The sequence below is a fragment of the Perca fluviatilis genome, chromosome 6 (assembly GCF_010015445.1).
Source record: "Perca fluviatilis chromosome 6, GENO_Pfluv_1.0, whole genome shotgun sequence".
In the NCBI taxonomy this organism is placed as follows: domain Eukaryota; kingdom Metazoa; phylum Chordata; class Actinopteri; order Perciformes; family Percidae; genus Perca; species Perca fluviatilis.
Genome location: NC_053117.1, coordinates 27,482,529 through 27,510,087, shown reverse-complemented (window position 1 = coordinate 27,510,087; position 27,559 = coordinate 27,482,529). Strand labels below are relative to the sequence as shown.

At 39.7% G+C, this 27,559-nt stretch overlaps 2 protein-coding genes across 2 annotated transcripts; one reads left to right on the top strand and one right to left on the bottom strand.

Annotated features, from left to right (window-relative positions):
* Window positions 1-452: 452 nt before the first annotated feature.
* tut7 (terminal uridylyl transferase 7) lies at window positions 453-24,386 on the bottom strand. Its single transcript, XM_039803647.1, has 29 exons — window positions 24,266-24,386; window positions 22,359-22,788; window positions 21,893-22,047; window positions 21,439-21,555; window positions 21,107-21,284; window positions 20,834-20,922; window positions 20,460-20,511; window positions 20,270-20,339; window positions 19,895-20,021; window positions 19,643-19,762; window positions 19,421-19,543; window positions 19,026-19,203; window positions 17,637-18,325; window positions 17,223-17,373; window positions 14,492-14,578; window positions 14,267-14,367; window positions 13,946-14,003; window positions 13,408-13,511; window positions 13,209-13,298; window positions 11,939-12,052; window positions 11,539-11,616; window positions 11,248-11,425; window positions 9,064-9,111; window positions 8,506-8,597; window positions 8,301-8,416; window positions 8,004-8,185; window positions 7,728-7,801; window positions 7,177-7,240; window positions 453-2,232 (listed from the first exon to the last, which is right to left on the bottom strand). The coding sequence occupies exons 2-29, from the start codon at window positions 22,768-22,770 to the stop codon at window positions 2,174-2,176; spliced, it is 3,906 nt and encodes a 1,301-aa protein (XP_039659581.1). The 5' UTR covers window positions 22,771-22,788; window positions 24,266-24,386; the 3' UTR covers window positions 453-2,173.
* Window positions 24,387-25,262: 876 nt separating this feature from the next.
* LOC120561292 (cyclin-O) lies at window positions 25,263-27,318 on the top strand. The gene is made up of 3 exons (XM_039804344.1): window positions 25,263-25,680; window positions 26,343-26,528; window positions 26,623-27,318. The coding sequence occupies exons 1-3, from the start codon at window positions 25,327-25,329 to the stop codon at window positions 27,235-27,237; spliced, it is 1,155 nt and encodes a 384-aa protein (XP_039660278.1). The 5' UTR covers window positions 25,263-25,326; the 3' UTR covers window positions 27,238-27,318.
* Window positions 27,319-27,559: the final 241 nt, after the last annotated feature.

The following is a 27,559-nucleotide window of genomic DNA, read 5'->3' as shown; positions in this document are numbered from 1 at the left end:
TAAATAATTCCCATTTTTGCTGGGGACCCCCTGACCCCACTTTAAAAACCACTGGTGTGACCTACTTGTAATAATACTCTTAAACCTTACAATAATTAATATATGCTTCTGTAATAACACTTGTGAGGATCATTTTCATTTAATTCTTGTCTAATGTATATAGATTAAAAAAAAATATATATATATAAAAACAAAAAGCACTTCCAGCCCTTTCAACTACATCAGTCAGCTTTGTTGGTCAAACCAAGGTCAATAAAGAACTTTCACGCTCCACTGTGCTAGATTATGTGGGCCATACAGTTCTTATTGTAAAGATAACAAAAACACACACAGCGAGTTCAGTTTCTTATAAAATACTATAGTACAGTTGTTACATTTACTGGCTACTGTATTGGCTAAAATGTATTTAGCAAAGACAAAGAGGGGAATAAATTCTAAATAGTTACCCATAATTTCAGCATTGTCATGTTTATTACAGGAGTCGCACATCACTGATAACCAATACATTGTATGAATGCACCAACAGTGATATCAATAAACATTGTTTTGGAAAAAAACAACACACTGGGATTTGATTCAGTTTAATGAATTATTAGAGACAAAATGGATTGCAAGCAAACCTTTCCTGGCAGGATCGGGGTTCCTCATTAACTAAACCTCCCATTTTAGTTCAACAAAAGAAATGGAAATAAAGCTGGCATTAAAACAAAGCTACTTTAAAATAAGAAATGTGATTATAATACCATCAACAACACATTTAGTTTAATAAAATCCAGCCATATTAGGACAACAATAAAGCCAGACAGTCCATATTCGAAGTTGAATGATAAGCAGGTCTTTGAGACATTTAACTAGCAGCAACATAATTAAAAGGGGTTGTACCCTCACACAGTGCAGCTACAAATCTGTGGCACCATTACAACAAAATGAAGCCTTTGTGGCAAATAAATAAATTTATCTCTTGACTGAGATCACCTCTAGTTTAGGAGTAAATTAACAGTGTTTGCAGCAGCGTAAACTATCAGCTGGAACAGTTATTTGTTTAGTTTTTTTGGTGTGTAAACCTTACCAGTTTATAGTCCAATATTTTCAGCTAAATGTTTTTGTACTATAAACACTTAGCATGTGTGGAGACCCATATAGGTCAGGGAGTGCCATTTCACTGTCCTTCTGTACACACATAGTTGAGGGGCAGTATGGATCTATGAAATAGGGGTGGATCAGCAGTCTCAAAAAAATAATCCTATGATCCTGAAAAAAATATCTACAGGGTGGTTTCTCTAATACAGAGACACACAAACATAGTGTAGGTTGAGCTGCTTTCAAGGCTGAAGGAGAGGCGGACTGCTGGACGTCAGTGCAGAGGACAAATTAAACAGGATTTAAAAGAAATTTGATTTTTTTAAAACAATGTTGGCCATTACGTACACTGCCATTCTAAAGTTTCGGAACTAACTACACTGTCTTTTTTTTTTTTTTTTTTTAAACATAAATTGGAAATTCATCCTAAAAAAATCTTGTAATTATAAAATAAAGACTAAGTGAAGTGCCAGTGACTTCCTGGTTTAATTTGAAATGGCCTTCATGTTGAGGACTCTGCCCTCAAGTCACTTTAAAGTAGTAGACAACACACCATACCATCGCTGCCTATTTGTCTTACAGCTGTAGTAGTGTTTACAAACACTTTGTCTTAACAGAGTTGAGCCAATAGTGTCAAAAAGTAATAGCATCAAATAGAATACAAATATATAGTATGTTGTCTGCAAAAGATACCCTATTATGGTGATCAAGAGCAAAGTTATTAACGAACACATTTCTGAATTACTCACTTTTAGATGTGAGGAGTATTTATAAAAAAAAAAAAAAAAACCTTGACTGGCAGTGTAGGTAAACAAAGACATGTGGTGCATGCATAATCGCTTCTCTTGTTAAAATGAATGCTTTAAAAAGCTCCTCTAATGAGGAGAGCTTGGGAGGGGGGGAGGGGGTGGGGGGAGACAACAAACATAAAAAGGCCCTATTTGGCTTCAAGTCAAGGCGTCCTGGCTTTGGCTTTTAAAAGGCTCCCATTAGCCAAACAGTCCCCATTCAGATTCAATGGTTTCTGGACTTTGGGTTGCTGTCTGCCTGGACAAGAGGAGAACCTTGTGGTTTGTGTAGCCATAGCTGCTGCTCATTCCACTGGGCTCTTCCTGTGACCAGTGCGACCCAAATTTCGGCAGGCTAAACTACCTGAAACGAACAAGAATGCAATTGATTGCAAAACATTTTTAACCTGCAGTGGTACACTTTTATAAATACTACCCATCTTATCAGGCTAAATAACCAAACAGAGCAGACTGCCTCATCCTGATAAACTGACCGCTGTATTTGCTTATTTATTTATTTAAAATCACTCACAAAATGTTTTACTATATAGAAAACAAAAGAAAAAAACAGGAGCAAAATGCTAAACGTTAGCCCTAACATTAGCAAACGTGCAATCCTGAGCCCAGAGAAAGATGGAAGAACCTGAAGCGAACATTTCTTGCTCTCATTCTCTCTCAGCAGCCCTAAGACAAGACAGTTGACGCCCCGAAAAGAAAAAAACATCAACTGTTTTTACCGAGACTAATTATTCTGTACAGAGCAACCCGTCTCCCTGAATTATAGACCTATGCTTGGCTCAAACAAGTTGTTGGGGTTTGGCATATGGGAAAAAGATAATTTAATATTTGTTATGATAGGTGAGGTGCAGTATTTTAAATCACGTCTTATATTCCAGGAAGTCATTTAAATTAAACAATAGGTACTATCAAAGAATTTCTAATATAGGAAGAAATAATCCATGTTGAACTTGCAAAAACTACAATCAAATCTGAGGTTTCTCAACGACAATCAGGCAAAAGAGCCACATTTAGCCGTCTAGCTCCATAAAGTCCCATTCATTTTGCACTGGACCGCGATCACCCCCAGTGGAACTCTGGTGGAACTGCAACCAAATTCGGTACAATGGGGCTGGATAGGGAGTGGAACGGATTTCCATAGACCGGCTTTGGTACTATAAAGTACCTCTCGCCGGCCCCTCCCCCAAAATGGCCATTGTCCAATCACGCATAGCAACCGTTACTATGTGAGCAGGTCAGACAAACATTGACTCCAAGCAAGATGGTGAAGCCAAGGGGGTAAGCTTTGCTTCAGAACTCGAGCCATCTATGGTGCCATTTTGTGGCTACCTGGCCATCACCTCCCGTTAGCATTCCTCTGACCGCCATTTTTCTTTTACGTCACTTGACAGAGAATAACTTTACATCTGAAGCGTTTAAAGACTATTTGTCCGTTGTTTATTTCTAAAGAAACACGACAATGTATAAAAGGCTCCATTACCTTGTACCTCACGTTATGGCTCCGTAGCAGGCGTTTTTGTAAAAATAGGCTAACGATTGTATCATAACCACAGTAGAGGAATTACCGTATAGTACAGGAGAAGCTCGCAGGCAGTTTGGACTTACGTTAGCTGTTTAGGTTTAATTACTAATGTTAACTAGCGTTTTAGTTAGCAATAATTAGCCTGTGCCTATGTTATCTCCTTACATATACCTACACTCTCTGTCTCTGTAAGATTGGGAATGATTGAGATTTCTCTTGGCACAGCTACCAGAAGACTTACAACTTTCAGACACGTTGCTCACGTCACATTTACGTTGTCTCTGTCAGTTGGAGGCTGCGCAGTAAAGCTGTCCATCACCGGAAAAGTGCTTCTAATAGCCTTCACCGGTCTCCGTCCAGAGCAACGGGGTCTATTGGTCCATTTTATATATGTCAATGCGTGAAGCGGTGCGCCCCGTTCTCTTAATACATCCATGGTGCGCCCACGGCTTTTGTAAATCGGACACTAGATACCCCGAGAGATTGTCTGGAGGAGTTGTGTTCTTTCCATTCCCAAAGCTGAAAACACAACGTGAGCGGTGCCTACAGTGGATAAAACAGTGTGGACGGCCCCACTCCCAGTTAAATGTGTCGAACATTACGAAGCATAAATGTGTCGAACATTACGAAGCATAAATACGTCTGCTCAAAGGTAGCTAAAGCTAACAGCTAACGAGTTACAGTGTTGTCTAGATCTACTAACTAGAGGCAAGAATACAAATTGGACCAAAGTTATGATTACCATGGATATCATTGCCAGAATGTTAACCTACTCTCTAAGCTAAGTTTAACGAGCCCTTTAGCTTTAGCCAACAATTAGTTAACATGTTAGCTAACGCTAGCTACATTAGCTGCTGTTGTGTTGGGTCTTTGAGCTCCCCAACTTTATTTTTCGTCAGTTTACAACAAAGTCGAACATAGCGCCCCAACTAGCAACTTTAAATAATTTTGTTTTTATCTTTCATGTAGCATTTGAGGTACAGGTCATGGGGTTTCTCAGATTTTGCTTGAGACCGGTAAGCATTAGCCTCGATAGCAGTCGTGTCTCCTTCATTGCGTCATTCATATATTTTGAATATATCCCTCCACTGCGTACTGTAACCCCTTTTGCCTCTATCTGGAGGATATCGCAGAGGTATTGCTCCAAAAAAGGTCACTGACACGCACGGGTATACCTCTTCCCGTCATGGCAATCTGTCACGCTGGTCGTGTTTGACTATTTGTTTGTCGGACGTAGCAACAGTAACTAAGGGGGGCCGGCGAAAGGCTAGGTACTATCAAAGCCGGTCTACGGAAAGCCATTCCACTCCCTATCCAGCCCCATTGTACCGGATTTTGGTTGCAGTTCCACCAGAGTTCCACTGGGGGTGATCGCAGTCCAGTGCAAAATGAATGGGACTCTATGGAGCTAGACCAGTGTTTTCTCAGCGGTGATTGCCGCCCCGAAGCGTTCAGAAGATGATGGGGGCGTTGGAAGCAATATTTTGGAAAGGGGGCGTTGAGGTGCCGTTGGGGGCGTTTGTTTGAAAGCTAGTTTAAACCAAAGATTCACAATAACAATACATGTTTACACTTAAAAACTACTAAAGAATAAGTAGTCTGCAACATTAAAAGCTGCCAGTTTACAGCACTGCGACTGGACCAGACGGTTATCTTCTCTGTGCTTCTGTCAGCTTTGTTTGGTGCAGCTCCGTGCTGCCTTCATGGAAACGGGCCGTCAGAGTATCGTCTTAAATGAGCTCTGTAGCTACTACGTGAAGCTGCGTTCAGATAAAGAAAAAGCAATCGCTCGCGACGTCCTGTTGTATTCTTTAACTGCCCAATGTAGCACACCACAGTAACAGTTTTTCGTCAGATGGTTTACACAACGTTTCCTACTGTACCTGAATGCAGCTTCATTTCACGGAGAAAGAGAGAAAGAAAAGAGCGTGCGAGAGATATCGACTGTGCTTTGTTGTTTGGCAAACAGTCAGCTGTTCCATAAACTTCGCGGGCAGTTCAGGGCTTATATTTTGTGTTTTAAAACTTTTTATGGAAGCGATAGAGGAAGTGATGTCACTGTTTACTGTACGGGACTCTCACACCTCCACAAAACACACGCGATGTGGGGGTGCGTTTTCTCCAAACGCGTTTTTTCTGCTATTTACTCCCAAGACGAGGCGTAGCAAACATAGCTAGACTCTTCTAAGCATTAAAACACGCCTCTCACTAACTTTCAAAGGTTGTAAACTTATTTCCATTCGGCAGTAGGTGTCGTTCTTTTCAAGTCGTTTGTCATCACCCAAAATGCGGTGTGTGTGTGTGTGTGTGTGTGTGTGTGTGTGTGTGTGTGTGTGTGTGTGTGTGTGTGTGTGTGTGTGTGTGTGTGTGTGTGTGTGTGTGTGTGTGTGTGTGTGTGATCCTTCTGCTTTACCCCCTTGATAAGTGCCAGCTTGTTTTCCGTTGGCACAATTCGATTTTAGATTTGAATGAAAAATAGATTTGAATGTTAAATTGCTAGCTGTTTCTGATTGGCTACTGTTAGTGTTTGTAATAATAATAACAATAATAATAATAAGCATAATACATTTTATTTAAAGCTAATTTCATGACACCCAAGGTCACTTCAAATTATAGTCCTCTTCTAAAGGTGCTGAGGTTCACACCATGCAGCAGGTCTTTTGATAATACCTATTTATAGTTTGAATGTTACATATCTAGTCGTTCTGATTGGCTGCTGTTATTTAATTTGAATGTCAAATGGTTGCATTTGACATTTAAAAAAACCTGTAAATATATATAATTTCTATTCATGTGTTGATTGTCATTCAATGATTTGATTTTTTATTTTTATGATAATAATAGTAACAACAATAATAGGCCTATATTAGGGCGTAATCATTAATATTCGGGCATTTAGCCTACATAATATTTGATGGGGCGTTAGGGACCTGGATAATGGATAGGGGCGCTGGCACAAAAAGGTTGAGAACCACTGAGCTAGACGGCTAAATTGGTCTCTTTCGCCTGATTGTCGTTGAGAAACCTCAGATTTGATTGTAGTTTTTCTAAGTTCAACATGTGTTATAGGTCGAAAGTTGAATGAACGAGTACTTATGTCCTTTTGATTTCTTACAGGGTGAGTCGTTGTTGCCCATAACACGCTAGCATTCTGCTAATGAATGCTGATTGGTCAGTGAAGGAGTGATTACGATCGGAGATCCATCTTGACGGCATCCGAAGCAGAGCCTGAATATCAGAGTGAATATTTCGGTGTGGTCTTTAAAACATTAGCAAACCTCTTTCTAGCACATGTATTGACAGGGAGAGCCTAACCTGTCAGCTGTGTTGTCGATGCCTCGAGAGAACAAAGGAAGTGACTCAGAGGTTGCCGTAAAGCAGTATCTCTGGCCGTATATGTGTATGACGTCATTGACATTTTAAAAGGCTTTTTAGAACAAAAAAGTGACTTTAAAAAAATCTAACACACAGCAGTGTGTATTTTTTTAGCCTCCCCTTTCGAATGCAACATTCAAATTACTAGACAAAAAATTATATCCTGAGAAAAGTGGGTTTTGAGGGGTATAGCTCCATAGAGTCCCATTCATTCTGCACTGGCCTGTGAGCGCCCCCTATATGGAACTCTGGTGGAACTGCAACCAGTTCAGAACCCGGAAGTAACGAGGGAGTGGCACTTCTTGATATATTAGAAGTTCTTTGGTACTATCACAATGAAACATCACCTAAGGATTTTAAATTCAGGCAAAAAAGTACAGTAAATGTACATACCAGCTTGTGGACTTAATATCACATTTTGTTGCTTTCTCTTCTTCTCTTCTTGTATAGGTGAACCCTAAAAAAAAAAAGGAAGATAAACAGGATCTAAGGTGTAGCAGTGTACATAAACGGTAGGGCTGTACAATATGAAGAAAATATTCAAATATGATAATGTTGTTGAATATTGCAATAATATGACATGTGATAAATAAACATTAAAGTGAACTCAGTTTTGCATTTTTGCTGCTTTCAGTATTCTGCTAAAATACAACAAATCGCTTGTTGAATTTAAAACAAATGAAAGGAAATAATTTCCAACATTCTTTTATTAAACAAATTGGACAGTGAATTGAATATAAAAAGGCACAACTAAAAAAAAGAAGAAAGTTACATTTCAAAGGGCAGTTCACTACTGAAATTTTATTTAAACTAACAAAAAAAAAATAAATAAATAAAATAAAAGTGTTTTTCGCGATATGTCACAGCCTTTTGCGGCAATTAATATCGCGATGAAGATAAAAAAAAAAAACATTGTGCAGCCCTAATGAGCGGTGAGATCATACCTGTCTCTCCTTTTCTCTCAAATTCCTCAAGTGGGCTGAAGGGGTGGAAGAAAAGCCATCCATCTTCACATTTCCTGCCAAATGACAATAACATGAAGGAAATAAGTCAGTTGCTTCCTTAATCTTTATGAATAACATCAATGCATAATAACTTCTTGTACTTTATATTTTTGATGCACTAGAATATAAAGGAAACTATGGAGTTAAAAGAAATCTTTAAGAAGGGCTTAATGTAATTGAGAGAAAAAAAGAAAAGAAAAAAGAACTGTACAGTACCTGCAGGGCTTCTGTACAGCTGACAGTCCCTCTTGATGTGGGAACTTGATCCACAAAGGTAGCAGCAGCGCACCTCTAGTGTATCTCTTTTCCTCCAGTGCTCACTCTTGTGTCTGACCTGATCCTCTGCTGTGTCTCGCAAGTGCTCTGGCCTTCTCTCAGAGTCCCGCCTGTGTTTGGACCTGGGCCAAAAATGTAAACAATATGACAAACATGTAGCCCGATACATGGTGCAGAGACTTTTATCTGCAAGTACACACTGCGACAAATTCAGAAATGTATTGTGATTATACTGACTTTTTACGCATGGGGCAGTCTTTCATGAAGTGGCCGATCTTGCCACAGATGCGGCAGCAGCGATCATTGGGAGCCACTTCTCCCTCAGTGAGGACTTCAGGATCGAAGAAATATTCCTGGGACAAGTAAAGACAAATCACAATTGTAATGCTTGGATAACGTCACCACAATGTGCAAATGTGGTGTTTAGACAGCAAACACGAACCATCTGACTGGGGTACACGGGAGGAAAGGCTTTCACTGGTGTTCCAAACACTGTTCTGCCATTGATGAAAGCCTTCATGATGAAGTTAGTCACTGTTTTGATGACAGGAGACAAGAAAATATATTAGAAAAGACACCATGGACAAAGGCAATGAGACAACACAAGATACGGACTAGGGCTGTGCAATTAATCAAAATGTAATCGTGATTATGATTTCGGCTCCCAATGATCACAAAAACAGAATTATCAAAAACTATTATTTAGCTCATTATGTTTTGCAAGTAAACTCTTATTTTCTCTTGTGTTCTGAATGAAAAAATAAAGTTTAAATAGGAAAAGTATTAAAGGCAAATTTCACAGTTGTAGGTGTTTTTTTTTTTTTTTTACTGTTGATTTAAAACTTTTTCCACATTTTTTTTAAGTTCAATAATTGCAACATCTTTCCAGAAGTCAACAAGTAATCGTTTTAAATTATCATCATTTCAATTGACCGAATTAATCGGGATTATATTTTTTCCCATAATCGAGCAGCCCAAATATGGACAGAAATAATCATACTTTTCCTGGAAAGACCAGCACCAAGATTATGATTCAGGTCGAACGGATCTGGAATATGAACAGAGAAGAAAAAGCAAGACAAATTAACAATGACAAATATTTCAGAGCAGCCATACACAGTCATTTTGATTCAGAAAACAAAACTAAACATTAAGAGTGATATACATTTATAAACTGGATGGACAGCAGCATGTTATAGTACCAAAACAATTTTAAAATAGCCTTTGTTGTTAGATAAGTTTAAACCAGGGGCCTGTTTCACAAAACCAAGATAAGGGATTATGCTGGGATTTCCCAGTTATCCTGGATGAATTTAGCCTTTACTCGGTTTCACGAAAGCGGAGGCACATAAATCCTCATGGAAATTTATTCTGTGCAGCTAGCCTGCTCCCGACCAGGCTAACAGACAGGATTTATTTAATCCTGGAGCCTTTTCTGATCACCCAGCAGTGGTTTTACCCTATTGTTATCAGCCTGGATTAAAATACAACAGGTGCATATTGCTGTTCATTTAACTACTAATATTATTTAAAGTTGTGACCATTATTTTTTTTTTTATAATTATTCATGTGACAGTCATTGTTACTGTTATATTGCTGTATGAAGACTGCTGTTCACATATTGTTGTTAGAAGTTTGATGAATATATTATGGCAGTTGTTGAGATAATTAGAAAAGGCTGATAACATTTCAAATGTGTTTTAAATGAAGTCTGTTACTAAGGGCAATACATACAATGCTGTACATTTCTATAGTTGGCCAATGCCCTTGAATTATTTTAGTTGATTAATTTTGTTTTAAATTCTTTAACAATAAGGATCATGTTTGTTCCTCTTCCATGTACATTGTATTTGGCATTCATAGCACACAATTTGTGTTGTCCAGTAAACTGGGACTATAATTTGGGAGGATTGTACAATTTTAAGAACATATACTAATTGTACAATCCTTCCAAATGATAGTTTTAGTTCACTGGACCAGTACCTATCTGGTGATGTAGGCTACTTTACATTCATGTAACAACAGGGAGAGGACACCTCAATGGTTTTTGACCTTCTATATTGCTGGGGGGAAATAACTGATGAATATACTCTGTTCCATTCATGTTTACAGTGTGCACGGAATTTATCACTTAATTATCTTTATAGTTTCTAGATTTTAGAGTCCAATTTCTTCAGTGTCTTTATTTTCTATGTCCATACATATGAAGGAGTAAGGCATATAATATGTAGAGAAGGAAACTCGTCCTCTATAAAAAAAAATAAATAAAAATAAAACAAAGTGTGGCAGATAATAGTGGACAGACTGAATGATAGTCTAAAATATACATTTATGAACTACTGCTCTTAACTGAAAGCATTCAATGAGTCACTGTCATTTGCAAAAATTAACAGTTGTACACTTTGCATTAAAAGCGAGCAGTGGAAGTTAATATGACTTAGGAAACTTATATTTTAGCCCATGAGAGAGAGGGAGAGGAAAAGAGTGATAGAGATATTTACGCATCATATTCTAGCGTTATAGAAAATGTATCTTCATGGTAAATTTCCTGAGTAACATTATCTTCTGCTCACTTTTAAGGCAAAGAGTACAACTGTTAATTTGTGCAAATGATTAGTAGCCTAATCCTTGAATTGAATGATTATGACGGCTTCAATTCAGAGCAGTGGTCAGTTAATGTATATATTTAGGCTACAATTACGCATTCAGTCGGTCCGTGATCGTCTGCTACGCTTTCTCTCGCTGTTCCATTACAGCGGCCGTGTTTCTTTTCTTTTTATACAAATACTGTGTTTCATGTCGTCATACTTCCACAAGAAGCTGCTGCTCAGTCTGTATAAAGTATGTACAATGCGTATTCTCCATTTTGGCATCAGTAAATCTGTGATCGACCTCGCGGTCTTTTGAGGAAAGCTGTGGACGCGCATCTATCTGAATTACTTCAGCCTGGCTCAACCTAGTCGCTCCTCCTCAGCCTGGCTTGGCCTTCGTGAAACACACCAAGCCAGGATGCACAGATTAGACTAGGTCAAGCCTCGCTTTATCAGTTATCCTGGATTTATATATTCTGCTTTTGTGAAACAGGCCCCAGGACACAATTTATTGCATCTGCCTGGTGCAATAATATTTATATGCTTCTGTGTTTTACGAAAGTCTGGAGCCTGAGTTTGTTACACAAGCTGACCTTCAATGACAATGTATTTGGACGTCCACTGCTTGTTGAAGGTGGTGAGGCAGCCATGCAGACGGATACAGACGACATGCTCTCTGAAGTCAAAGTCCTCGGTATAAAAGCGGAGCAGGCCGAGCCACAGCTCCCCCACCGTCTCAGTGTTCTTCCCATAATGTGGCCAGCAACTGGGCTACAGGACGAAGAAGTCAAGATTAATGTGTTATTAAGACAATGTGTGATGTGCATATTTACTAAAAATGTATACAGGGGCACTCATATGTAAAAGAAATACAAAATACTCACAAGGGATTTTAGGTCATCAAAGAAGTACACATTCCAGCCTTCAACTAGCACCTCCGGCTTCTTCTTTCCATCATAAATCTGCAACAAACAGTTGAGACATTCAGAAAAATATGCAAATTCTTGGCAATAGTGTAATTACTTCATCTTTATGAAGTTATTACCTCTATAGAAAAGGCCCAAAATCTGGTGGAGTTTGGGATGTCAAATACCAAAATCAAGATTAGATTAGATTTTAGAAGGGCCTGCATAAAGAGATTCTATAAAATCAATCTTAGTTTGCTTTTACAAGTTTAAACTAAAACGTTGTTCAGACTGGAGGGATAAAATAAAGTTTCTGGGATAGTTTAAAATGGAAACAAAAGATTTAACCTTTTATTTTTTATTTTATACACGTCAGTACCTCTTGCAGCACAGGGATAACTGGTGGGTTTCTCTGCTGGAGAAAGAAGAGCACCATGAGGGTGTAGGCGTAGGACGAGAGGCTGCCACGTGAAGCATCCCCAATGTCACACATCTGTAATGGGACAATAAGAAATAGTATGGTTATACTTAATACAGCGTTTCCCATACATAGGTTTTACTTGGGCGCACCGCCCAGGTAGATTGAGACCCACCCAGGTAGATAACAGCCGAATTACATTCAATGTATTTTATACAGCACACACAGACCGGCGGCCTCCAGCCCCTCCCCCTTGTGAAGTTGCGCTCCACGTGCATGGCACGTCAACGCTTTACTTCAGGCTCAGAGGCTATCGTTAGTAGTAGCATTGCTGCTGATGGTCTTGCCGTGGGATTAACTGTATTAACAAACTTTCTCCCTGAACGTAATTTATCAGAGTTTGGTTGTTACCCCTGTCCGCAGCAGTCTCCTCCACTCCATCTCTTTATAATGGAGCTAACCTCTAACGGAGCTAATCGTTGCCAATTTAGCCTATAGTTCTCGTTTTCCGTGCCTGAATCCATTAACCGTATTTATGGACTTGAGCCCGAATAAAACCAGAGATTTTATTATGTTGGCTGTAAAAGTTTTAAACTACAACTCAGAGTTGTTTGAATGACAGAAATCTTCAGAAGAGATCTTAATGAATGCAACAAGGACATGTATAGTAGCCTACAAAACTGTGTTTACGATTCCCAAAACACTTTAAAAAACGAACAATGATCTAACAAAATTACAGAAAAATGGTTTTAACTTTAGATAGCCTTAGTCTTACATGATTTAACAGAAATTAAGAGGAGACGGAGTTGAGATTTTTGTAACTTGACATGTAACTTTCTATATGGATCATAGTATTAAGGTTAAGTTACATATAATGGCGTATTTGGGCTCCGGGTAATCAGGTATTTTATCTGCTGAACCATAACTTTTGACAAACCAACCAGATTTAACTGACAAAGCTCATCATGGCTACACTTCATCTGTAGAATATTTTAGGCTGATATGTTTAATAGTATCTGTTAGTTATGTAGCCTAGTCACTGAGGTCAATAAATAGTTTATAAACCTTCCTTTGCCTAGTTTTTTACTGAACCCAGCAATCACGCGCCGCCACATCCTGAACCACCCACCACCCCAAGTAAATTCTTAACCTGTGGGAAGCGCTGTAATACAATATATCATATGACACTGAAGACATACAATGACACCTTGAGTGTCGAAAGCACACTCACCTTCGCAAAAACCTTCATGACGTAACAGAGGATCTTCACCCTTCTGTCAATGGCGGCATACGAAGCTAGCAGGTTTGTGTTGTGCAGGGCCTGAAAAAGAAAAAGATTTGTAAAGCATGAAAAGTATGGTAAGTTATTCAATAGCAAATTTAAGACCAAATAAAAACTGGAAAAAAAACAGAGGGAGAAAGAGCCTTACCAGGGTGTTGTAGAGGCTAATGTCTCCCTCCAGGCCGGTGCGAACATGGTAGAACTTCTCAATCGGTACTTTTGCTGTGGTGATGGGCAGGATGTTCTTCAGACCTGGAGACAGGGTGCAGATGCGGAAACAGGTAAAAATGGATGCATTGACATTTTGTGATCTATAAATCTTTACATTTAAATTTTTGAGGAATTTGTCAAATGAAGAGACAAACTATTATTTGACCATTGGCTTTCCTTAAATGACTTGCTACCATGACCTCCAAATGGAAACAAATGGAATGGCTGCAAGCTGAGAAACTATTATTACTTAATAAACCTTTAGAACCTCCTGTGAGCCAGTGGAAATACATAAACGCCAAATGTTCCGTTTTGCAGATGGGTCAGCTCAAATGTATTGTTAAACCAAAGTTAAAAGGGTTCTTTGGGGAGTTTCTCCTTATCTGAACAGAAGGCCTGAGGGCAGAGGGTGTTGTATGCTGCACAGATTGTAATCTTGGCCTACAAAAATAAAACTGCCTTGACTTATTACTTACCTGGATGTTTCTTCAGCAGTCTTGCCAAGCTTTCAATGATGCTGATGCAGTCAACATCCTGTGGAAGACATTCATGAACCGAGTCCAGTTTTAGGGATTAGATTACAATGAATCACACTAACAAATGCCTCGTAATTTAATTCTCAAAATGATTGTAGCAGAAACACGGAATACCAACAAAACTTGTTTCCTGTTTCCATACAATACTCAAGTCAATAAACTAAAACACATTCAAGTTTCTGAATTAGGTCATGTTGCAGAAATTATATTTCAACAACAATTACGTCTCAGTACTTGCAATAAGTTTAAAATGTTACTTACATCTATGGTCTCCTGTCCCTCAAGCACCATACAGATGTCGAGGTCACTCTGTCTGAAGCCAAAGCCATTTTTGGATGATCCAAACAGTTGGAGCTTAGCTCCTGTCCCATCACAAAACATGATGGGTCAGTTTCATCATAAGTGTGCACTATCATGCATTATCATCATGCTAGTTTAAGTTTGGAAATACTAATGCTAAACAGTGAAGATGGTGGTTTACTTTACCAGCAAACTGTCGTCTGACAAAGGTCTCCAGGTCTTGAAGGATGTGCTCTCTTACACCCACTTCCAGTTCATCTGGGGCGAAGTCAGCTAAAAAAAAAGAAACAGACCCATCATCAGATCTGACCAAAGTCATACACTTTATTTTAATGATTTCAACTGTAATGATTTTAAATTACACCACACAATAGTGGTCAATATGAGAGACTGAGAGGATGTCCTTGGAAAGAAATGTGCACGTTATGTAAAACAGGTTTTAAAAATAGTACTCATCACTGCTGTACACTGTTGGTACATAGCATATGGTGAGTAAAAAATACTTTGATTTAAGTAACTTAACCGGTGCTCTGGTTTATTGGCATGTCTTTAAACTAATCAAAATCGTCCGCAGAAAACTCAGATTGGACAGAGCCTAGCTAGCTGTCTGGATTTACCCTGCAGAGCTCTGAGGAGCAGTTACCAATAGTCCTCAAATCACCCGGAGTTTAAAATTCCAACACAAAGAAAGCGATAGGCAACGGAAATCCGGCCGAAAAGGACATACGGCGGAATTTCCGGCGGCAACGGGGCTATCCCGGAAGTGGAAAGCCGTGGATATAGACTACATGTAACATTGAGGTCATTAGCTCAAGCCCTTTTAATACACATTGGGACTCATGCAAGAACCACTCAAACTTCTTGTTTAAGTGGCAAGTACAAGGGGTTTAAAAAACTCTGAAGTGGGCGAGACTGGTCATATGAGCCAGGTACAGGTAATCTTGACTTTCTTTGGAACACTTGTGAATTTGGATTTAAATATGTTACTAAAATCTAAATAAATAAAATTAAAAAAGAATTGAAAAAAAAAAGTTTTTCATTAGCCCCAATGTTCAAATATGTTTATGACACATTTAAAAAGATAATCAAATGCCTTGAAAGCTTAATTTAAAACTATGTTTTGTGTAAAAAGAAAAAAGCATACATGCTCTTTATATCATTTCTCTTGTAATACCTCTTTTCAAATCAAATTAAAGCAAAATTAGCATAATTTAGAAATCTGATATTTGTAAGATACAAGTGGGTGGCATTTCATTTCATTGCTGTTAATGTATTTACAGTGGGGAGAACAATTATTTGATACACTGCCAATTTTGCAGGTTTTCCTACTTACAAAGCATGTAGAGGTCTGTAATTTTTATCATAGGTACACTTCAACTGTCAGAGACTGAATCTAAAACAAAAATCCAGAAAATCACATTGTATGATTTTTAAATAATTAATTTGCATTTTATTGCATGACATAAGTATTTGATCACTTACCAACCAGTAAGAATTCCGTTTCTCACAGACTGTTTTTCTTTAAGAAGCCCTCCTGTTCTCCACTCATTTATGGTATTAACTGCACCCGTTTGAACTTGTTACCTGTATAAAAGACACCTGTCCACACACTCAAACAGACTCCAACCTCTCCACAATGGCCAAGACCAGAGAGCTGTGTAAGGACATCAGGGATAAAATTGTAGACCTGCACAAGTCTGAGATGGGCTGCAGGACAACAGGCAAGCAGCTTGGTGAGAAGGCAACAACTGTTGGCGCAATTATTAGAAAATGGAAGAAGTTCAAGATGACGGACAATCTCCCTCGGTCTGGGGCTCCATGCAAGATCTCACCTCGTAGGGCATCAATGATCATGAGGAAGGTGAGGGATCAGCCCAGAACTACACAGCAGGACCTGGTCAATGAGCTGAAGAGAGCTGGGACCACAGTCTCAAAAAAAAAAAAACATTAGTAATACACTATGCCGTCATGGATTAAAATCCTGCAGCGCACGCAAGGTCCCCCTGCTCAAGCCAGCGCATATCCAGGCCCGTCTGAAGTTTGCCAGTGACCATCTGGATGATTCAGAGGAGGAATGGGAGAAGGTCATGTGGTCTGATGAGACAAACATAGAGCTTTTTGGTCTAAACTCCACTCGCCGTGTTTGGAGGAAGAAGAAGAAGAAGGATGAGAACAACCCCAATAACACCATCCAAACCATGAAGCATGGAGGTGGAAACCTCATTCTTTGGGGATGCTTTTCTGCAAAGGGGACAGGACGAGTGCACCGTATTGAGGGGAGGATGAATGGGGCCATGTATCGCGAGATCTTGGCCAACAACCTCCTTCCCTCAGTAAGAGCATTGAAGATGGGGGGTGGCTGGGTCTTCCAGCATAACAACACAACAAACCAACACAGCCTGGGCAACTAAGGAGTGGCTCCGTAAGAAGCATCTCAAGGTCCTGGAGTGGCCTAGCCAGTCTCCAGACCTGAACCCAATAGAAAATCTTTGGAGGGAGCTGAAAGTCCGTATTGCCCAGCGACAGCCCCGAAACCTGAAGGCTCTGGAGAAGGTCTGTATGGAGGAGTGGACCAAAATCCCTGCTGCAAACCTGGTCAAGAACTACAGGAAACATATGATCTCTGTAATTGCAAACAAAGGTTTCTGTACCAAATATTAAGTTCTGCTTTTCTAATGTATCAAATACTTATGTCATGCAATAAAATGCAAATTAATTACTTAAAAATCATACAATGTGATTTTCTGGACTTTTGTTTTAGATTCCATCACTCACAGTTGAAGAGTACCTATGATAAAAATTAAAGACTTCCACATGCTTTGTAAGTGGGAAAACCTGCAAAATCGGCAGTGTATCAAATACTTGTTCTCCTCACTGTATCTCTAACCCAAATGCAATTACATACTGTATCACTCACTGTAGCACTGCTCACAGACTTTGTTAAGGACACTAACAAACTCTGGTGTTATTGGGGGCAAAGGATCCAGCAGCACTTTCTTGAAATCTTCCGGACAGTCTTTCTTCAGATGTCCATCACGCTTGCACAAGCTGCACACCACCATGTGTGACTAAGAGAGATTGAAAGGAATTGAATTATGAGGATTCACACAGGCTTATTTGCAACAGTTTCTTGTCTGTTTAACTTCCAGTAACCTACAACTTAAATATTAAAAACCCAAAACGGATTTAAAATGTCCACTTAAGTTTGAAATATGTTATTCCTTTTTTTTTTTTTTTTTTACATATTCATAATAACTGGGGAATTACTTTCCAGAGGAGGTATTCATAAAAACTGTACATAAAGTGAAAACAAATAGGAGGCTACACTTACCTTGCCTCTGGTGAAAGCTTGCCTGGTGAACTCATAAGACCGTCTCTTCTGTTGTTGGCCTTTATTTTCTGGGCCCTCATACTTAGTTGTATCCTTTAAAGGTTGAGGTGAGAGACTCACAGGTGCCAACTCCAACTCTTCCTCATCCATTGAACCAGGTGTGTCCAAATCTGGACCCTCCTCATCAGACAAAAGCTCCTCCCCTGAGATCTCGTCCACTGGGAAAATGTCCTCATCCTCTGTGGTGAAGCTGTCCAAGTGATGTCTGTTATGGGTGTCCACATCAATATCCTCATCCTCCTCATCCTCAGACACACTGCTTTTGCCCAGGTCCACTTTCTCCTTCTCTCGTTCTTCATCTGAGTCACTATATTCTTCAACTTCCTCCTCTTCCTCAATAATGCAATCAGAGTCTTCAGGACCGTTTTCTACAGCTTTAGGTTGATTTGCATGTTGTGGCTGAAGACTGAGCTGGCTGAAATCTGACAGGCATGTAGTCTCTTCATTCAGAGACTCGTCCTTTGCCCCTTGAATGGGTCCACGCTTTGCCTTTGTCTTGTGATTAGGAGCTGGCGTGTTGAGTGGCAGTGCAAAGTACTTGTATGTGTTTTTGAGGCAGTGGATGATGTACTCGTACATTTGCTGGCTGTTCACTGTGCGAGCCACATTTCTCTTTACAGCAAACGGGTCTGAACACAGATACAGACAAACAGACATTACTTTCAGTTAAAACCATTTAAGAGTAATTCCTCTCTATGTATTCAACAGAAATGTAGATAGGTTCATTTAAAAATCTGAAAGACAAGGTTGGGTAGCATTTGGAGTCAGCCCATCAACAAAACCTCAAATTCCACTTGCAAAATCAACAGTGTTCCATTAATCATACCTGCAAACTCAGAAGGGCTGAAAAAGGGGACACATCAATCAGTGTTTAATCCAGCTGCTAGCTAACGGTAGGCTAACGTTACCTGCTGTCGAGTGTAGGGTTACTGTAACTAGCGTCCCGTGCGGCGAAGTTTCAGTTTCCTCTAACGTCCATTTTCGGAGCATCAGAGAGAAGCGGAGCCATCTAAATAAGGCACCGAAATCAGAGTTGCTATTCGGACCGGTAGATAACGGTCGTTAAGGAACTGGTGCCGTATTAGCACCCCCCCCAAAAATAAAAACTCTTCGGATCTACACGATTCACGTGGTTGACATTTTCCATTCAAAACTGCGATTTTCACCGAAAAGCGACAAGTTTGCAGGTATGATTAATGGCTGGGACAGAATTAAACTCATGGAACGTGAAATGGCAAATGTGGCATTTCATTTCATTGCTGATTGTTTATTTCAACCTGGGAATTAGCAACCTTCAAATTCAGTCTATAAAATGAGAAAGTTTCGCACCCTCCACAGCGATGCGTTTCTTTGGCCAGTCTTTCATCTCTCGGGAGAGGACAGGACTGGTCCGTACACTGATTACATTGTCAGCCAGGTTGAACTCCAGCGAGTAGAAGCGAAGCATTTCCACCCAGAGAAGCCCGACTTCCACAGGCGGGTGAGGGCTCTGAAACACCAGCGGAACCTGCAAGGACACACAGACAGTAATTAAACTACATGATCATTCCAAGGTTCCATGTCTCTGAAAGTTTTTTTTTGGTGAAAATAAAAAGCATCTAATCTAGAAAAAGCACATTAGTCATAGAAAACTATAAAATCAATATATCAAACTGTCAAAAATAAGGACCCAACACGCTTTCCTAAAAAAAAAAAAAAACGAACTACATCAGTGTCATGATTACCTTTCCCTTTATACATGAGCCCTCTGCTGGCTGTTCTTTGGAGGAAGGGGTGTAAGCCCAGTGTAAATGTCCATCCTCTGTATGCGTGAGATTGTAGTCCGACAGCCTGCTATTCAAAAACACCTTAATCCCAAAACAATCAGATGATTAGATTAGTTTCAACCTATGACCAATGCTTTACAATACTTTATACTGTATATTTTCTTTCAGGTTAAAACACACCTCTTGTTTCAGGTAGGTAGGCAAGAGGGGCTTTTTGCGCTGCTGTAAGAAGTAGATAACCATGAGGGCGAAGACATACGGTGGCAGCCCACCTTCCTCTGCACGGTCAATCTTACAGATCTAAACCAGAAGCAGTAAAAAGACATTAAAAACAAAATGTGATGTTTTAAAAAAATAAGGATGTACTGAGCAGGTTTTACCAGTTGCCTGACTAATGTGAGCAACAGGTCAGGGTCTCAACTGGAAACATACCTGGGCCCAGCGTCTAAGGCCCAAAACCAGTGGGAGGAGGAGATCCTCCCGACTGGATAGAGCAGAAAGATAAGAGGTGGTTTGGAACGCATTTTCATTCCCTGCGCTCACTCTGCACATCAGGCCACTGTTGAGAAAAATAACAGTTTTAGTGTACTTGTGCATGTAGTAATGTAACCCTGATATGAATAATTATCTTTCTTCTCTAAGGATGCAATCACCTAACCCTGACCCATTCTGGTAGTTTCCTAATGTCTTGATTAATGACTGACCTGAATATTTCAAAAGATAATTTCTTTAGTAAATCACAGAGTTTGATTCCTAAATTAGAAATGCAAATAATCCAGGAAGTTAACAACCCTTAGAGATACCCACCTCGCTTTTTCTTTGCAGATGACCACAGGCACCCTGGCATGAAAATCAGCTTCCATATCAACAAAAATAGCTGAGGACACAACAAGACTTGTTAAATTTAAAACTTCCATGACAGTCTAACGACTGATTTTCCTATGGTGGAATTGTTGGGTTTTAACAATTACGGTTAAATGAAGAAGAGGTGACTTACGGCTCACAGAGAGGCTCTCCTTGACCAACAACAGGACGTCTGGCTGATGCATCTGTGAATGCATTCCATTTCAAAGTCTTTATATAACATAAATGATATCAAATGCAAAATAATTGCAATGTAAATAACCATAACTGTCCCTTTCTCTACTTAAAGATTGCCATGAAGTCATACTGGTGTGAAGGAATAACAACAATATGAACAACTTAAAAGCTGTTTATGTTGTATCGTTTGTTGGGTTTTTTTCCACTGAGGTGGTGTGGGAATGTTATTGAAAAATTGTGTGAAAACAATTAAAAACAGTGTTCAAAAAAAATTAATCAACAAAAAATAAAACCGTATTCACACTATCGAACTCACACTGGGCTACTCACGTGAGGTGGATACTGAATGTCAATGTTGACATCCGAATCTTTAAATCCAAACTTCGTGCAAGATGATCCATATAGCCTGAGCCTGATCTCTACAGATGAGAGAAAGAGATATGGAATAATGTTATTAACATTAGAACATAAAGACACATAATAATGAACTGATATAAAGCCTAAGAGCCAACATCCTGTTTGCTACAAAGCAATATCATGATCAGGATGAATTCAGATCATGTCTCTGTGCCCAAACGAATATTTCGTCCATGGGTGACTTACCAGGCAGGACGGACAGAAGGAGGTCTTGCATCATGGAGACAACACATTGTCTCGTCTCAACATCCTGGTCATTCATCCCGTGTTCCCGGACAACAGCCTCTAGTGCAGCACTAACTGCACTGACCTGCTCTGGACCAGGAGGCAGAATCTCAGTCAGCATCACTTGCTCTTGCTTCTCCTATAAAACACAGAAACAAGCAAATAGGGTTTCAACACAGTTTTTAATGCATAAAAACTGTAACTGCACAATGGCAGTATGGTAGCACCATCAGTCTACAGACTGTTACTGTAATCATCTAAATAGTGTTTTGTATAAGAAGACTATTCCTTACCCTGGCCCTTCTCTTGTGCCGCTTGTCTCTAATATGTCTGTAAGCGTCAGACACAGACTCCAGCAGAACATCACACAGAGCGCAGGTGTAAAGTGCACCAGGGTTGCTGTGGGACCTCTGAACCAATTGAAAAAGGAGGAAAGTGCAGACATCAGACAACAGCTGCAACAATTATACTGTTACAGATCTTCTTAACTCCGATGTACCTCAAACAACAGCAACTTTAATTAAAGAAAGAATGCCTAATCAGGTTTAACTACTCTTAAAAGACATATCAAAGTAAATTAGGTCTGCAACTAACTATTTTTCATAATTGCTTAATCTGCAGATTATATCGCTTGGTCTATAAAAAACAAACAAAACAAAACAAAAACGATTAACTGAAAAATGATTGGAGCAAAAGCAACTTCTACATAAGGCTGTATACTTGGGCTACCACACAGACAGCCTGTACCTTCTTCAGGCTGTAGATCTCATCTCGGTTAAGCCGCCTCTCTGCCTGCTGTAGGCTGTGCAGCTCTTTGGCGGAGAGTGTGGACTCTTCAATCACTGGGCCCCTGTTCTCTTCAGCATAAGCTTTATTCTTGTTTCGGTTTCTCCTTCTTCTCCCTTTTGGAAGTAAGAAATGCATGTGTCAAACATGTGTTGAAATGTTTTTTGTGGAGATAGAGTTAATCAGTTATATGTATGTCATGGATGATGGAGTTCAAGTACCAGTTCTTACAGTCAGACTCAAGCTAGATTTTAATATATACAGTACATCACTGTGATCAGGATTGGAGTTGTAGGGGAGTAACAAATCATGATGCAACCCATTTTTAAGGTGTCCATTAAGACTTAAGCATACTTTTTGTTTTTAAGTGGGAATAATCCTGTAAGTGTTCCACTCTTTCCCAAACGTCTCATTTCCAAATCCTCACCTGATTTATGACCATTTCCATCAGTGTCCTCTCTCCCCCCCTGCTCCCTGTCCTCCTTTGGACCTTCTCCCTGGGTACTTCTCCTCCAGTGCTGCTGCGAGCTCTCTCTCCAGTTATCTTCACGACTCCCACCACTGTTCTCAGGACCGGAGAACCACCGGAGGTCATCCTTCTGCGAGGGGCTGTGACCACCTCTGGATCCACCAGGGGAGTAGCTGAGTGGCCCCAGGCCTCCCTTCTTGGGACTGGCCCGGTAAGGCCCGCCCGGGTTCTTGCCCTGCTGACCTCCCTCTGATCTGTAGTTCTGTCCTCGACCCTGGTCCTGTGTCCTCCAGCTTTCCGCTCTCTCTGCTCCTGCTCCCCTGTCCCTGCCACCTTGCCTAGCCCAGTAAGGCCTGCCCGAGTTTTCCATGGTTCACTTATGCTAAAACTGCAGAAAGAAATGTTCTGTTAATATGGAAATAGTCCACATTAGGGCGGCACAATATATCATTTTTTTTTTATCTTCATCGCAATATACATATTGTGAAAGGCTGCAACATACCGCAATTGACACTACGAATTTTTTTTGCGTTAGTTGAAAGAAAACTTCAGTAGAAATCTGCAAATTAAAATATAACTCACGTTTTTAAGTGGTGCCTTTTATGTTCAATTTGTTCAATAAAAGAATATTAGAAATTATTTTCTTTAATTTGTTTCAAATTCAACAAGCAATTTGTTGTATTTTAGAAGAAATCTGAAAGCAAGAGAAGGGCAGAACTAAGTACACTTTAATATTGGTTTGTTTATAGCAAGTAATATAATTATCGTGATATTCAACAACGTTATCACATATGGCATATTTTCCTCATATCGTGCAGCCCTAGAAACATCCTTGACATAAACTGTATGCCAACAGGATCATATGTCTATTTTTGACTTCGGAAGATGCCCTTTATTTGGAGCAGCAGCATGCGTTATCAGATGCCTGTGTATTTGTGCATAAACTTTCATTAGCTGCAACTGTTCAGTTTTCACCGCTCATCATGTAATTCAGACCTGACCGTTGCACAACTTTGATAGATAGATAGATAGATAGATAGATAGATAGATAGATAGATAGATATATATATATATATATATAAAAAAATTTATTTATTTTTTGTTTTAAACAAAAATTTTATTATTTTTTTTTTGCCCCCACCCACCCGTCTTTTTTTGTAATTTTATCCCCATGTAATATAGTTGTCTGACTTCTGCAAACTAAGGTTAACCGACTTTTATTGGCTTTGAACGTTGACGGGTCTAAACTGTGGCTCTAAACCGTGGACAAACTAACGTTCAAATTGTTGCTTCTAATGTTACCAAACCTACTAACCTCACTAACTTTCGTTAATATAACATCATCGTAAGGTTGAGGGGACTGTGTATGCACAAATGTAACGTTAGTCAGAGACTCAAGATCCCTGGCTAACGTTAACTTTAACGTTGGCCAACTTTAGGAGCTTGTTATTGCATGGTGTTAGCGTAAGCTAGCTTACTAGCTTATGCGGTCTGATGTGCCTCTAACGCTACTTCTTCCTCTTCCTCGAGTTAATGGTGTATAACTTTATCACGCATGTAGCCAACACACCGTCAACAAATTAGTGTAGCTAAGTCAACCAATTTAACGTTAGCTAACTTGCCACATATAGCCCAACCAGCTAACGTTACTGTTAGCTAGCTAACGTTATTTCTATTTAGCTTACTAGCTAGCTAACTACAACACCTAAACGAACGTTAGCTACCCAGCTACCTTAGCTAGCTAGCGTTATTGTTTATATCAGGGGGGGTTTTCAAGCTGCTCAGCCTTCAGCTGCGTCAAATGCAGTCATCGATAAAATGTTAGCAGAATATATCAACCAGGAGTATTATATTCAATAAAATACCTTTACAACGTGTGCAGAGAGCATACTTGAAGCCTTGCTCAGGTCTGACTTGGCATGATCGCTCGTCTTGCACTGGAGTTTGAAAGATGACGTCTGTTTTGTAATCGTCAGTCTTAAAGTGCCGCACACCGCAACGTCACGACAGGTCCCTCTGATTTATTAGACAATTAACCTTTTTGTGTATTTTTGTTTATATGTTCTTTATGTGTATGTATATTTTAAGAGATTAGACACAATCATTTTAACAGTACAATAATGATTAGTTACTAAATATATTATATCATTAAATAACTGCACACTAACGTTAGCGATTTGAAACGTCAGTAGGGCCTAGAACTTCTAAAACTAAAATTGGAGATGTTATGTCATTATTATGGATAAACAATGACATAACCTCAGTCAGAGGATCTTTGCCTCAGTCTCCACCCATCTTCACCTTTTAATGTTTTACTATTTTCAGACCTTCCTTAAATTTGATAAAAATAAAAATAATTGAACAATTATGCCGTGTTTTGTTTTGGTGTTTTATTTTTAAGTCAATAATAATAAATTTTAGTAAAAAATAATTAGGAAATAACCTTTTATACCCTTACAAACAATAGGCCTATACATTTTTTAATTCATCACTCCATTTTACATGTAAAATAAATCACATACAGGCACATGTTGTGTTGGGTTATTTCTTTTCTAACATTTAATAGCCTATGTAAACTAGCAATTTCACATGTTCAAACAGCAATTTACATTTGATGAATCCATTCATTCACACACTCTTTTAAGGAAGGATATGTTATTTTGTCTCATGAAATAGGCCAGCAGACAGAAAAAAGTATAACATATGGTTCAAGGTTTAGGTTAATTAAGTCCTACGTGGGACAAGTGATTAGTGTTTACCCTCGGTTGCCTCGGCGACGGGAGAAAGGTGCGCTGCAGGAGCGGGGATAACCCCGGGAAAACTGACGTATCCAGACGGAACTCCCCTCACCCACAACCAACATCCATGCAGGAGACTTAATACACAGCCGGTGGAGGCTCCGGTGAGTGATAATAACCTACCGGAGATGGTGTCATTTGTGAACGGTGACTGTGGCTCCGAGACTGTTAACAAACGGAGACGGACAACCGGCGCTTCACCTCCAACAGAAGCGCACACAACGGTCCAGCAGCGGCAGACTGCCCGGCACAGAAAGCAGACACTCATGTCCAAGTTGAGTGACTCCGGTTTTGAGGAAGACTTGGGGTCCTCCCCGATTTCATCCCCAGCGCGGATAGATGTGTCCCCGCTCCGTTCAGACGATCCTCCTGCAGGACAGCTGTCCAACTGGTATCTCCAGTACGGGGACATCGGTTTCAAGATCCAGAAGGAGAAAGAGGCGCAGTTTCATTCCTGCAAAAGCTTGGCACGCCAGCCACAAGTAGGCTAAGACACGTTATACAGTGTTAGGTCAGGTCTATTGCACTGAAATGTAGCCCTAGCCAGTTTCTGAATGGAAAACACAGTATCCTATATGAAAACATGTTTAGACTAATTTAATTTAATTTAATTTAATTAATTTAATTAAAGGATGTTAGGTCACTTGTTTTTATTTTACTTATGACTACCATTTAGCCTATACTTTTAACACTTAACATTAATTAAGAAAACAACTTCTTTATTATTTTGTCATCTAACATAATGGCTCATTTGTATTTTATTGGTACATTGCCTTTTGGTGTTTCAAGGCAGATAGTTAGATTACCCAGTACATTGGATAGTTTCATAATTTATTATGGCATCAATTTTTCCAATAGAGATGACCTTTTCATAACTAACCATATCACTATACCTCAATATCCTCTTTAAATTAAATATTGCCATTGTGGAGCTAAAGAAACACAGGAGCAGTAGCTGAATGCATGAATACTTTGGGATCAATGACATGAAAATATTTGTGAAACTGCTATAAAAATCCAATCCCCCTCCTCCCCCCTCAAGTCTGATGCCCCTGACTGTCACTAAAATACTCCTTTCTACTCCTCATCATTTAAACTTTCAATCTGCAGCTTATACTAATTGAGACTGTGTTTTACATTGCAGCTCACTGCAGAGGCCCGGTGTAGGCTCGTCAGCTGGCTCATCCCTGTACACAAACATTTCCGTCTGTCCTTTGAGTGCTGCTGCTTGGCAGTCAACATCATGGACAGGTTCATGGCATCCACACCGGTGGCTGCTGACTGCTTCCAGTTACTGGGTGTAACTGCACTCCTCCTAGCCTGCAAACAGGTGCGTCTTAGGATGTGGTAGAAGCTTGAAGAACAGATAGTTTGCATGTTTGGATTTCATTCATTATAACTTACTCCCTTTCTCTGTCACCCAGGTGGAGGTGTGCTCACCACGGATCAGCCATCTCTTGTCATTGTGCTGTGAAGCCTTCACTAAGGAGCAGCTCTGCAACCTGGAGTGTCTCATCCTCCTCCGTCTCAACTTCCGCCTCGCTGCACCCACCCTGTCCTTTTTCCTGGACTATTATACCAACTGCATTGAGGCTGCCCAGCGTGAGACTGAGAACACAAGTGGTGACAGGTTTACAATAATGAATCCAGACACAAAAAGACAACAGCAGTGCAGCAACCTGGCACAAAAGGTGTGCGAGTTGAGTCTAGCAGACTATGCTTTCAACAAATACCCACCATCTCTGACTGCTAGCTGTGCACTGAGGATAGCCAGTGAGTTACTGAAAACTGAACAAGGGCTTGTTGAGCATGCAACCATCCAGTCACAGGAAGACCAGTGGTGCAGTTTTGTGGATGAACAATGTACACAGCCATCTGAGAGCCATGAGATTTCTGAGACCGACTCTCTGGCAGTAAAGGGCCACTTACTGTCTGTGAATCAGGTGACCTACAACCACAATCTGGCCCAGGAATGCAAAGAGAACCTGAGTCTGTTGGTGTCATTAAACCAGGAGACATTGGAAGTGATTTATATGTGACTACAACTGTGCCACTATTCAGATGTTAGCAAAATGCCAAATTCCTCTCAACTGGGGATTTTATTCTTGGGTTTATTTAAAGGTGATGTTCAGAAGTTATGTCTGGTGCAAACCCATCTAGACCTCATTTATACCTCAGAGACAATCAGTTGGTTGAACTGAGTGAATGTTTTACAACTTAGCATACTTTTATTTATTTTACTGATAGCTATTGTTTATCACTGAAGTACATTAATATATTCTGTTTATTTTAATTAATTCTAAATTAAATTAATTATTTACTGTTTATGCACTGACTTGCTGCAAGTTTACGAGATATGTT

Bases quoted from the DNA above. Each gene is read 5' to 3' on its own strand.
- LOC120561292 (XM_039804344.1), top strand. From the start codon at position 25,327: ATGGTGTCATTTGTGAACGGTGACTGTGGCTCCGAGACTGTTAACAAA. The intron at 25,681-26,342 runs GTAGGCTAAGAC...TTTACATTGCAG, and splicing joins GCTTGGCACGCCAGCCACAA to CTCACTGCAGAGGCCCGGTG. The intron at 26,529-26,622 runs GTGCGTCTTAGG...TCTGTCACCCAG, and splicing joins TCCTCCTAGCCTGCAAACAG to GTGGAGGTGTGCTCACCACG.
- tut7 (XM_039803647.1), bottom strand. From the start codon at position 22,770: ATGGAAAACTCGGGCAGGCCTTACTGGGCTAGGCAAGGTGGCAGGGAC. The intron at 20,512-20,833 runs GTGAGTAGCCCA...ATGCATTCACAG, and splicing joins ACATTCAGTATCCACCTCAC to ATGCATCAGCCAGACGTCCT. The intron at 19,544-19,642 runs GTGTGTTTTAAC...TTTGGGATTAAG, and splicing joins CTACCTACCTGAAACAAGAG to GTGTTTTTGAATAGCAGGCT.